This window comes from Corythoichthys intestinalis, chromosome 17, assembly GCF_030265065.1.
Source record: "Corythoichthys intestinalis isolate RoL2023-P3 chromosome 17, ASM3026506v1, whole genome shotgun sequence".
NCBI lineage: Eukaryota > Metazoa > Chordata > Actinopteri > Syngnathiformes > Syngnathidae > Corythoichthys > Corythoichthys intestinalis.
In genome coordinates, this window is record NC_080411.1 from 34,076,514 (window position 1) to 34,089,225 (window position 12,712).

At 41.3% G+C, this 12,712-nt stretch overlaps 1 protein-coding gene across 8 annotated transcripts in view; it reads left to right on the top strand.

Moving 5' to 3' along the window:
- Positions 1-12,712, top strand: part of rgs3a (regulator of G protein signaling 3a) — a 196,483-nt gene that overhangs the window by 86,951 nt on the left and 96,820 nt on the right. The window contains exon 1 of one of the 8 annotated variants that reach the window (XM_057819526.1): positions 2,472-4,282. The exons of the other annotated variants lie outside the window; for them this stretch is intronic. Coding sequence (XP_057675509.1) covers positions 3,863-4,282 — 420 coding nt within the window. The 5' untranslated portion in view covers positions 2,472-3,862. Of the gene's footprint in view, positions 1-2,471; positions 4,283-12,712 lie in introns of those variants that run through there. 8 annotated transcript variants of the gene reach the window in all.

Here is a 12,712-nt window from a genome sequence, read left to right on the forward strand (position 1 = left end):
ACATTTATTTATTTATTTATTATCACAGCTGACTTTCAGACCAAGTCTATTCAGATACGTTCAGTGTCCCAAGGCCCTAAACAGTGTAAGCACTATTGAAATTAATGTATTAATATCAGCAATGTCCCAATTAGTTTATTTTGCACCCATATTTCCATACTGCAGGGCAGACATTGTGCTGTTGCATGTCGTTAGCTTAGTTTCAGCTTCCAGAGACAACTACGAGAATGTTCCCGACTGGCTGTTTACTTCCAATGTTGCATGATATAAAACTTAGATATTGTTATTTCTCTTGGCAATATTTGTGTACCTACCTCTGAATTATTCGGTTGCTGTGTAGCCCTTAAAAAATATACATATAACTATATTTTTAAAAAACAACATCTTTTTCAGTTGATTGCCTGCCTCTGGAAATGATTGCCTGCCTCTGAAAATGATGTAATTAGGCTCAGTTTCCGATCACATGATCGAATCAAAACATCTGTAATTGATATTATCCTGAATTAAAAAAAAAAAAAAGTTATTTCTTTTGAGAATTTTATGAACATTCACAAGAAATGGCATTTTATATTAGTATTTTTATGGCAATGCAGTGGACCCCTGCATATCTATGATTCACCTATTCATGTTTTTATTCCAATCATTTTCCAATTTTTCTCAGTATTTACTTCTGTTTGCTTTTGTCTGAATATGTGATTATTTATTATACTGATGTTTACTACCGTAATTTCCCGAATATAAGGCGCACCTGTGTATAATGCGCACCCCAAATTTACTTGTAAAATCTAGGGGAAATTATTCTACCCATTTATAACGCGCACCCTAATTTTAGCACCAATAAATAGAAGAATACAAGAAAACAGAACTCGTGAACAGATACAGAAATGTCATTTTACTGACTGGTGAAACACAGCACAAGCATAGCACATTGGTAGTTCAAAACATTACCATAAACTGACAATATTTACGTTAATAATATGATTTGACAACTTCTCCAACTTACCAGAATGTAGGAGAAAACAAAACAGATGTGACTTTTCTTTTAAAGGCTGCTGTATAACTTGCTCGTTTCATCATGATGAATAAATGTTTCTTCCATGGATTGATACGGCAAAATGAAAGTGAGAACGTAAGTCGGAAATCCGTGAGAGCTCATCGCTGTCAACACGACAGAAACAATAGGAACTATTGTTATTTGGGTTTGAGTTTCCCGAGGAACAGATATAGTTGACGGACACAGGAAGTCTGTGTGTTTACGTTTGTTATGGTCCGAGTTGCAGATCTGCAATAAACGTTGACTCAAATGAGTTCAAGAAACTAAATCCTGTGCTTTATGAAGAGTGAAAAAAAGCAGAATTTAACACGGACGAAATCATTCGGCCAATCAGAGTGAAGTATTACCGAAACAAAATGGTGACGTCACATACCGTAATGGTCGGCAACGGCTCGCCGCATACGTTTCTTCAACATAATGTGGCCGTGTCAATAAAAAAAAAAAAAAAATCGGTTTATATATATGTAATATATATATATTTGTCTCCATCCATGTACCCGTTTATAATGCGCACCATGATTTTACAAGTTGATTTTGGGGGAAAAAAGCGCGTGTTATATTCGGGAAATTACGGTAATTTATATCAGCAATCATTTAGTGTTGTGGTATTGCAAATCATATAATAAGAAAATTCCTACATCATTATTGCATTAATTTGCTTTATAACTGGTCATTTTTATCTTGTTTATTCTATACCTGCAGAAAAACAACTTTCAAGTCGCAGAAGAGAGAATTGCTCTCGGTAAATATTCAGTATTGTTCTCCACAGAAACAAGACTTTTAGCCATCTGATTTCTGTGGGACTCACAAAAACTGCAAACTGTTAAAAGTCTACTGATATATCGGCCGGCCGGTATATCGGGCCAATACTTTTTTCAAGATTGGTTGATGTATAGTCGATTTATTAGGTTAGCTGTTATAGTTACTGCTTGGACGATGAGCGCTGTTATAAAAGTTGACCGATCAGGCGATATATATACACTATATATTGACTTTCTTCGAGATTGAGTGATATATAGCCAAAATATCAAGATAATGGTTATGTTCACCCTTTGGGTGACCTTTGTTAATTGTTTTTTTTTTTTTGTGCACCACCTATTGGCCAGTGTTATCAAAGGAACTTTTCATAAATACACTTACAGTGGTATTAAAAAGTATCTGAACCTTTTGGAATTTCTCAGATTTCTGCATAAAATCACCATCAAATGTCAAAATCTTTGTCAAAATCACACAGTTGAAAAAAACGTGTCTGCTTTAACTAAAAGCACCCAAACATTTATAGGTTGTCTTTTAATGAGGATAGTATGCAAACAATGACATAAGGAGGAAAAATAAGTGAACCATCACATTTAAATATTTTGAGCCCCCCCCCCCCCGGCAGCAATAACTTCAACCAGACGCTTCCTGTAGCTGCAGATCAGTCTGGCACATCGATCAGGACTAATCTTGGCCCATTCTTCTCTACCAAACTGCCTGCTGTAGTTCAGTTAGATTCCTGGGATATCTGGAATGAATCGCTGTCTTTAGGTCATGCCACAGCATCTCAATGGGGTTCAAGTCTGGACTTGAGGCCACTCCAGAACGTCTATTTTGTTCTTCTGAATCCATTCTGAAGTTGATTTACTTCTGTGTTTTGGATCATTGTCTTGTTGCAGCATCCATCCTCTTTTTAGCTTCAATTGTCTGGCAGACTGCCTCAGGTTTTCCTGCAAAACATCCTGATAAACTTTTGAATTCATTCTTCCATTAATGATTGCAAGCTGTCCAGGCCATGAAGCAGCAAAACAGCCCCAAATCGTGATGCTCCCGCACCATGCTTTACGGTGGGGATTAGGTGTTGATGTTGGTAAGCTGTTCCATTTTTCCTCCACACATGATGTTGTGTGGTACTCCCAAACAATTCAACTTTGTTTTCATCAGTCCACAAAATATTTTGCCAAAACATCTGTGGAGTGTCCAGGTGCGAACATTAAACGAGCGACAATCTTTTTTTTTTTGACAGCAGTGGCTTCCTCCCATGAACACCGTTCTTGGCCATAGTTTTACATATAGTTGATGTGTCCACAGAGATATAGGACTGTGCCAATGATTTCAGTAAGTCTTTAGCCGCCATTCCTTGGGAGAGAAGCAACTGTCTCCATTTGTAGACAACTTGTCTGACTGTCGATGGATGAACATCCAGACTTTTAGAGATGGTTTTGTATCCTTTCCTAGCTTTATAAAATCAACAATCCTTGATCGCAGGTCTTCAGACAGCTCTTTTGACCGAACCATGATGCACATCAGACAATGCTTCTCATCAAAACAATTCTTACTAGGTGTGTGTTTTATAGTGGGAAGGGTAGCTTCAAACCACTTATCAGTGATTGGGCACACCTGACTTAAATTGTTGGTACAAATTTGTTTCAATTGCTCTTTAAGTGTCCTTATTTTTCTTTGTCATTCTTCTGTCATTGTTTGCATGCTATTCTCATTAGAATATGAAAACCTTTAAATATTTGGGTGGTTTTAGTTAAAGCAGACACTGTTTACATCTGTGTGATTTTGGCAAAGATCAGGTCACATTTGATGGTGATTTTATGCGGACATATGAGAAATTCCAAAATGTTCAGATACTTTTTCATACCACTGTATATAGTGTTTCAATTGCCTTTCATGATCAACGGGCTTTAAAAAGAAAAGTATATCGGCTTAAAAGATTGGCTTTAGAAATTGGTAATTGGCTGAATTATTTTTTTGGTTGAACTCTAGTGACTATTACAAGAAACATAAAACGTGATGGTGGCAATGTTAATGAAGGTCTAACAAATGGCAATAATGGATAGCGAAGCCTCCAATGGATGTAATGATGATCTGTGCTTAGCGATGCGCCCACTGAGTTCATTATTGACCAGTTGGCATCCTAACATAAAAAACTGTGCAGGCTCTCTCCTCTCGGTGCTCAACTGTCTCTTCTTGTTACCGAGACTCGGGAGTCCACCTTCTTCGCCTCGCAGGCATTCTCTCTTCCCTCCCTCTAATTCCTTGGCCCCCTCCTCCTCCATCCTCTTCTCTCCATCCTCTCCTCTAGTTTGTTCTCGCTCTTGTCGATTGAGCCCGCACAGACTCAGCCGTGCCTCCGCTGACGCTCCCTTTGACGGAAAAGGAAGTAGGCCACTTGAATGGGTGCGGAGCACTTTTCATTGCCTTTTAGCGGACTCTAAACTTGGGACGAATTCCACTCACCAGGTAGGAGGGATGTCCTTTAAGTAGAATTACTTTTTTGGATCAGGGAAAAGAAAAAGTGTTGTTTTGCCCTAGTGAGACAGGGAGTGGTTTGTTCATATGACTTGATAGTTGTGCGGAAAGATAAGAAACGGCCAATCCAAGCTTAGTTTTTGCAGGAGGTAGTGTCATGTTTTCTGTCTGGTCTTCTTCTTTACTTTTTTATTTTCCTTTAAGCATACCATAAATACTTCATCCTCATTTCAGCATAAACAAGATTTGCTCACCGTCATAGCTGTTTACATCCCTGCTCAGGCTGCAAGTGACACTGGATTAGCCCACTCGGCACTGCCGGAAGGAATGAAGATGTTAAAGAGATAGCTGTTAACTTTTTCAGTGCCGTTTAGAATGGTACTGTAGATGTTAGCTTGTGTGGCATCCAGTCATCTGCTGTGAATTTAAATGAGGTTATCACTAGCAGACGTCCAATCCATTTGAACTGGGAGGGTGGCAGCGAGTGAACGATTGCCTGCCTCAGTTCTTTTTTTTTTTTTTTTTTTTTTTATGAACCTGTCCTCTTCAGCTGTTTGACACGGAGAATGGAAGTCTAAGTGTCCAGTTGGTCTGCACAGTTTTAATGTTTCACATTGAGACTATGACTTACTCCAATTGTGATCATTCAACATATCTCGTTTATTATGACAAAGCAGCGAATGGGAAGGGGTTATGGGGGAACAGAAGAAAAGAAACACAAGAGAAGAAAGAACAGAAACACAAACAACAACAAGAAATACATTGAACGCCTACACTAACTATTAATATGTTGGTACTATCGTCACCTAGATGTATTTCCAGTTGACACCATGTGGGGGGCCTGTTGACCAGGGAAAGAAAGGGAGGGGGGTGGAGAAGTCTATAAGCTAAGTGATTGTGAGGGGTAGAGTGTACACATATCAGCTCTGTGATCAGTGTTGTTAATAACGGCGTTACAATATAACGGCGTTACTAACGGCGTTATTTTTTTCAGTAATGAGTAATCTAATTAATTACTTTTCTCATCTTGGCAACGCCGTTACCGTTACTGAGGCGGGAAAGCCGTGCGTTACTATGCGTTACTAAGTTGGTTGAATTAAAAAAAAGTCTGAGAGAAACGGACTCACGGGGACGAGAGCTGAGCAGGAGTGGGGAAGACGCCGTTGCAACCGCGATGCTAGGTGGCTCCAATAATACCTGACTGCAGCCATAGCCGACAAACTACGCCCACATGACACGGTAGATATCATATTATAGAACTAGATATAAATGATAGACACTGCTGCATTGCCAACATGTTTTAAGGACTACATGCGTTTGTAAACAGCCGCCATCTTAAAACAGTAGACCTCTCAGGAAGGCCCTGATGCAGAGATCCTTCCTAGCGACCCTAAGTAATTTTTTAAAACCTAAAATGCTCCTAAATCGGCAAAATCTTAACTTAAATCTATCTTTAAATGATGAAACAGTTTTAAAACTTACACATGTTTAAAGTAGACAGAAGGGAACTAATGCAATAACGGGAGAAATTTTAACAACTTTAACAATTGATTCACAATTTTAAATGACTTCCACACATAGCAAAGGTTACTAGCTAGTTATCGCAATACCCTTGTGTCTAGTTAAGCGGAGGGTAAAGAATTGGGTTAGGGCCAATTGTCCCCCAAACCCTTTAAGCTTCACATTGTGTGACCTGTGTTTTTTTTTTTTTTTTTTTTTTTGAGAAAAAAAAAATATATATATATATCACTAGTTACTTTGCCAAGTAACTAATTACTCTTACATTCAGGTAACTGAGTTACTAACGCAATTACTTTTTGGGAGAAGTAATTTGTAACTGTAATTAATTACTTTTTTAAAGTAAAATTAACAACACTGTCTGTGATCTAGAACCCAGTAATCGTGTGAATCTCTTGTGAGTGTAAGCCCGTTGGCAACTGACCCTACGCCGCCCCACCACCAGCCCCGGCACCGGGACCCCCGACCCGAGCGCACCCAATCACATCCAGCCGTACGCGAGCCCCACCAAACACGCGAGAGCCGCGGAGATGAGTGGAGACACCGCTCAGGTGCCAACCCAGGGCCACAGCCCCCAGCCAGCCAGCCCGGGGAGAGAGGGCGGTCAAGGGAGGAGGGGCGCAGCCCATCCCTACTCCCGCAGCCCAGCAATGGAGCCATCATCACCCCCCTGGGATCCGCGCTCCCATCAACCGGCCCTCAGGGATGGGAAGAGGGAACGCACGAACAAACCCACGCCCGCTCCAATCCCCATCCGCCCACCTGGCCCACGAGCCACAGCTGCAGCCACCCAACCAGCACAGCACGTGACGGCATCCCCAGCGGGCCACCAAGCCCAGGGCAAGGCAATGTCCCCCGCCGGAGCAGGCGACATCCAGCCGATACACTGGCGTCCAGCAAGCGACCCGCACCGGAGTGCAGGGCGGGTACCCAGGTAGAGAAGAAAGGGTACGGCGGAAGCAGTAGAACGCCGAAGAGCCGCCGTGGGGCGACGCGAGACCAGAGCCTTGACCTCCCCCCACTCCCGCGGCCGGCAGCCCAGGCAGAGGGGAAGCCACGCCCTGGGAGCCACGCCATAGAAAAAAGTGTTGGACCCACCTACCACCCGATTACCGTGGCTGCCAGGTTCCCAGCTGGCAGCCATTATTACCCAGCACCGCGATGGGATTGTGTGGGGAGGGTAGTGCAATGTATGCATTAAAATAGGAAAGCTCGGTTTGGGGAAGTGGGACAGCTGCATGGAATTTCTACCCAGCTGCCCGTCCCACTGCCCTTTGCCGGGGCTCTTAGTTCAAATGAATTGGACGTCTATTGCCGTCAATGGGAGACAATGAGTTTAAAACAGGTTTACAGAGAGGGGAGTTTTTTAAGAAGCATGCTTGGGTATTTTTGCGGTTCTTTTTGTCATTTTACGAAATTTTTCACGATTAGATGTCCAATCCATTTGAACTGGCAGGGCTGGCAAATGGATTGGACTTCTATGGCCATCAATAGCAGACAATGAGATAAATACCAAAGAAGCACGCTTGGGTGTAACTGGGTGTATTTCTTTTGCTTCAAAGTTCTTCGTTTTTTCACCTGTTTTTTGTTGTCACTATTTTCGCAGTTTTTTTTGTCACGGTTTTTCCAGTTTTCCGTGGTTGTTTTTGTTATTTTCTTTGGGCTGGCAAATGGATTAGACGTCTATAGCCGTTAATGGCAGCCAATGATTAAAAAAAAAAAAAAAAAAAAAAAAAAAAAACATTTACAGACAGTGATAGACTGGAGACGAAGGAGGCTTGGGTGTAATTGCCATTCTAGTATCCTCACCAGGGAATTATGGGGATTATTCCCTTATTTGATGAGGCACGGCCAACATGCTAGGGATGTGTTTGCTTTGCGTTGGCAACTTAGATGAGCTTTAGCTTGAGATGTTTCCAACTAAGATGTGTCCTCCCCTTCAGCACCTTCATCCTCCGTTTGTCCTTGATCGATAGGAGACACTGTCAGCTGTACACACACGCGTGAATTCACACATGCACACACGCAGCGGGATTTATGAGCTGTGTCTCGCTCGCTTGAACAAATGAGCTGTTTGTTACGTGCTAACCTTGGAACAACAATGTGAGGCACAGGCTCCTGTTGATCCCTCTCCGTTTTGCCAATTTTGTATCATTTGTTGCGCTTTACAAGTCAATTCATGCATTTTTTTTTTTTTTTGACCTGTCAGCATGGTGGATTTTCTTGTGTTGCGAATTTCAAGCCCAGAGCCAAGGGATGGCTACTTAGTGGACAGAAAAAGGCTGCAAATTTTTTTCTCATTCCAGGTTTTTGTGTTGTAGAAAAAAGTCAGCTGTATTTGGTATTTAAAAAATCACATTGAAACACATGTTTGTATGAGTTTAGATATTCAAGTAGGCTTCTCTTGACACCTAACTAGATTAGGATTATATTGTGTTAAGTGTAAATTTTCCTCCCTCGGTCTGCTCACAAAACGATCAGGGGTCAACACTTGTAAATGACACACCTGTCCAATATTTACAATGGCAAACACTATCTGTATGGTCAAAATTGAGTCTGGCTGGGATTGTAATGAGCTGTTGCTTGGAACAAATCAAGAAGCAACTAGTAAGAGAAGTATTTACAATATATGATATTCGACATGGTCATTCTACCATAAGTGGGCCAAAAATGAGTCACATGCATTATCTATGGAATACAATGGGAGATTTTGATTTTTAAAGAATAAATAACCTGTGTGGGAACCAGAGACTATATCACAATAGTTTTGTTTTTTTTATAGGTCTTGATCCTCTTTGTGTGTCAAAAGTTCGACTCACAGCCATTTATGGCCTTGCATCTGTATTTTTGTGTCCCAACAGTGAACAAATTGAAAACAGCAAATAAATGCAAGAATCCCCCAAAAATAAATAAATAATTTTTTAAAAATCGTGGGGGAAAAAGCGAAAAACAATACAACCACACCCCCAGAATAACGCAAAAAAAAAAGGGAAAAATTTTAAAAACGCAAAAAATTTGAAAAACTATGGATGTCTAAGAATAGGTGAAATCTATGAAAAACACACATGAACCATGCAAAATCACAAAATCTGAAAAAAACAAAAACAAAACACACACACACAAAACACCCCCACGCAAACCCTGACATACAAAAACTGAAAAACAAAACTAAAACTGCAAGAAAAAAAATGACAACCACAGTTGATAAAAAAAATCAAAGTTTCCCTTTGAATCCAAAGAAAATGCATGCTGTCATTCTTAACCCACTTATGGAAGTTTGGGGTAGTAATACAAAAACTACAATTTCTTAAAATGTACGTATATAAGCTGAGAAACCATATCAAACAGGTTTTGAGGAATATATGGAATACGTGGTGGAATATGAAGCCATAGACTTCATAATATATTGACGGGACATGGGGTGCGGGCCCGATTCAAACCTGACCAAGTGAAAATAGAGACAAAGAGCTTTTTATGTTGAAAATTCTTGTGAATAAATGCTTAAATCCCTGAATTCTTTATAGATATGGACGAAAAACAGTCTCGATTCTATGTTAAAAGAGCAAAGAACCTGGCAGTTAGCATTTTTTTAACATAAATGTTGAATGTGCTGCTATTCTTTAAGCCACTGTGGTCTTTATCACCACAAAAACCTTCTTACATTGAAAATTCTCGTGAATAAATGCTTAAATCCCTGAATTCTTTACAGAAATAACATAAAACAGTCTCGATTCTTCGTTAAAAGCAATAATACGGACACTTAGCATTTATTTGACGTAAGTATTGCGAATTATGACGCCAATGCCGTAGCGGTTAATTTCTCCCGTTGATTTTTTTTAACGTTTCAAAATGCATGCATGGTACGAAAAATACAATAATTACCTTGAATCCTTGAACAAATCACTCCTGTGACAAAGGTTTCGTACTTTTTCAACCTAAATCCGGCGTTGAATGGCTGCATGTGTTTGAAAATAAGTGCGACCAACTTCAACCGACTGAAGCGGAGTGTGGGACGGCCCTCTACTTCAAGGCGTGGCGCAGCGTCTGGGGAATGTGTTCCGTCAGTATGAAGTCTATGATGAAGCAATACCAATGTTTCATTTCAGCGAATGAACATTGCCAGCTCTCTCAGTTCAAATGCATTTGACTTCTATTGCCATCAATAGCAGCTAATGAATTAATGTCATGCATTTTGGAATGGAATATTCAAGACCTAGAAAAGAATTGTGGGCCCACCCTGGACCCCAACATATTAAAATACATTAAATAAATCAGTGCAGAAAATGTAATTTTTTTTTACAACAAGCTTTAAAATATAATAATAATAATAGTACATTTTATTTCTAGAGCGCTTTTCAGACGCTTCACAAGAGACATGGAATCACAATACGATAAAAAGGTATTAAAAGGATAAAAAATTAAAAGCACAATAAAAAGAGGTAAAGATATAACAGAGCTAGGGGTTGTGGTGTGTAAGAAAGAGTGAACAGGTGTGGTTTCAGTCTAGATTTGAAAAGTGATAGGGTAGATATGCTGCGAAGATCAGGGGGTAGGGAGTTCCAGAGCTGGGGGGCGCAATGACTAAAAGCTCTGGAACCAAAGGTGGAGAGGCGGACACGGGGGACGGAGAGGGGAAGAGTAGTGGTAGAGCGAAGTGAACGGTTTGGATTGTTTCGATGGAGAAGATCGCAAAGGTAGGGAGGGGCCAGGGCATGGAGTATTTTGAAGGTGATGATGAGAGTCTTGTAGTTGATTCTTTGTTTGACGGGAAGCCAGTGAAGTTTACGGAGGATGGGGGTGATGTGGTGTGTTGCGGGGGTTCGAGTGTTGAGGCGTGCTGCTGAGTTCTGGAGGAGCTGCAGTTTCTGGAGGGACTTGTTAGGGAGACCGAAGAGCAGTGAGTTGCAATAAATGAGCCAGGAGGTTATTAGATTACAGACTAGAGTGGAAGCGGTATGGCGGGTGAGAGAAGGAAGGAGGCGAGAAATGCTGCGAAAGTGGAAATAGGCTGATCTGGTGATGCTGTTGATATGTGACCGGAAGGAAAGTGTGCTGTCGAGGATGACACCCAGACTCTTAACGTGAGACGAAGGAGACATCGGTAAATTGTTGATGGTAATAGAGAACTTATGGACATTAGAGAGCATTGCGATGGTTCCAACTAAGAGGGCTTCTGTTTTGGAGCTGTTAAGTAGGAGGAAGTTGGAGGAGAACCAGGAGTTAATGTCATCTAAGCAGAGGGTGAGGGAGGAAGGTGGGAGGGAGGCGGTTGGTTTTGAGGATATGTAGAGCTGGGTGTCATCCGTGTAACAGTGAAAGTGAATGTTGTGTTTGCGGAAGATGGAACGGAGGGGGAGAATGTAGATGATGAAGAGGAGCGGCCCCAGGACAGAGCCCTGGGGCACGCCAGCGGAGACAGGGAGGGAACTGGATTTATGGGGGCCAAGTTTGATGAATTGTGTGCGGTTGGACAGGTAGGATGTGAACCAGGAAAGGGATGTGTGGGTGATATCAATGGAGGAGAGTCGGTCGAGAAGGATTGTATGGGAAATTGTGTCGAAGGCGGCAGTAAGGTCGAGGAGGATGAGAATTGATAATAAACCGGAGTTGGATGCTATGAGGAGGTCGTTTGCAATTCTAAGTAAGGCTGTTTCGGTGCTATGGAGGGGGCGGAAACCGGATTGAAAGTGCTCGTAAATGTCATTGGTAATTAGGTGGTTATGGAGTTGGGATGACAACGGTTTTTTCAAGAATTTTGGAATTGAAAGGTAGGTTGGAGATGGGGCGGAGGTTATTGAAATTGGTGGGATCCAGGTTGGGTTTCTTCAGAATGGGTGTGATGGAAGCAGTTTTGTGGGATGGAGGGACCGTACCGGATCTAAGTGAAGAGTGAATGATAGTAGTGATGAGTGGGGCTATTGAGGGAAGACAAGTTTTGATGAGGGCAGTGGGAAGAGAATCAAGGTGACAGTGGGTTTGGATCTGGTGATGATGTCAGAGATAGCCAGGATTGAAGGAAGGGTAAATGAGGAGAGGGTGCTAATGAGAGGAACATGAAAGGGAACAGGGTCAGTCCCAGAAACTGCAGCTCCGTGGTGAGTCAGGGATTGGTGAATGTCAGTGATTTTCGTGGAAAAGAATATCAGGATGGCTTCACAAAAATTAGCAGAACATATATGACGAGGGAGTGGGTCGGGAGGCTATGTGAGTTTGGCTAGAAGTGAGTACAGGCTTTTAGAGTTGTGTTGATTAGCTGAAATGAGACTGGAATAGTAAGTTGATTTGGCTGCGTTGATTTGGTCCTTGTATAAAGTGAGTTGTGAACAGTACATTTCTTTATGAAAAATATAACTTCCTTTTGTTGAAAAAATGTGTTGCCCCTCTGACAGTCAATAAACAAATATTTTTATCATAAAATTGTTAATATCTAACCAAATAAAAACAGGGCGATGTTACCTGTCCATATTTGGTCAATGACTAGCCCGTAAAAACCTTAACACCTCTCTGACGACGAAAAAGCCTAAGAAATTGGCTGTAAGACCAGTGTGTTTGACGTCAAGATGAAAATCAATGCAATAAAGTAAAACGCATACTTCATTGAAAGCATACAGCTCACTGTACATGCGGTTTTATTTCTAAAAAGGCCTTTTCAAGGCGCACTCAGTGGACACATTGTCCCTCAGCTGTTTGGCGTCACACAGTAAAGCCAAGTTACGTCAATGACATTCTCACAGTGCCTATCAATAATGCCTTTTCATTATTGGACCAGCACTGCCATCCAGTATTTTCTCAAGAAACCTTTATGACATAGCTATGAAAATGATCCCGTGTTTATGAAACACTTCTTGAATGAAGGCTAAGCTCAGTCTTCAATAACGGTGGCGCCTCCTTGTTTTCATTGAT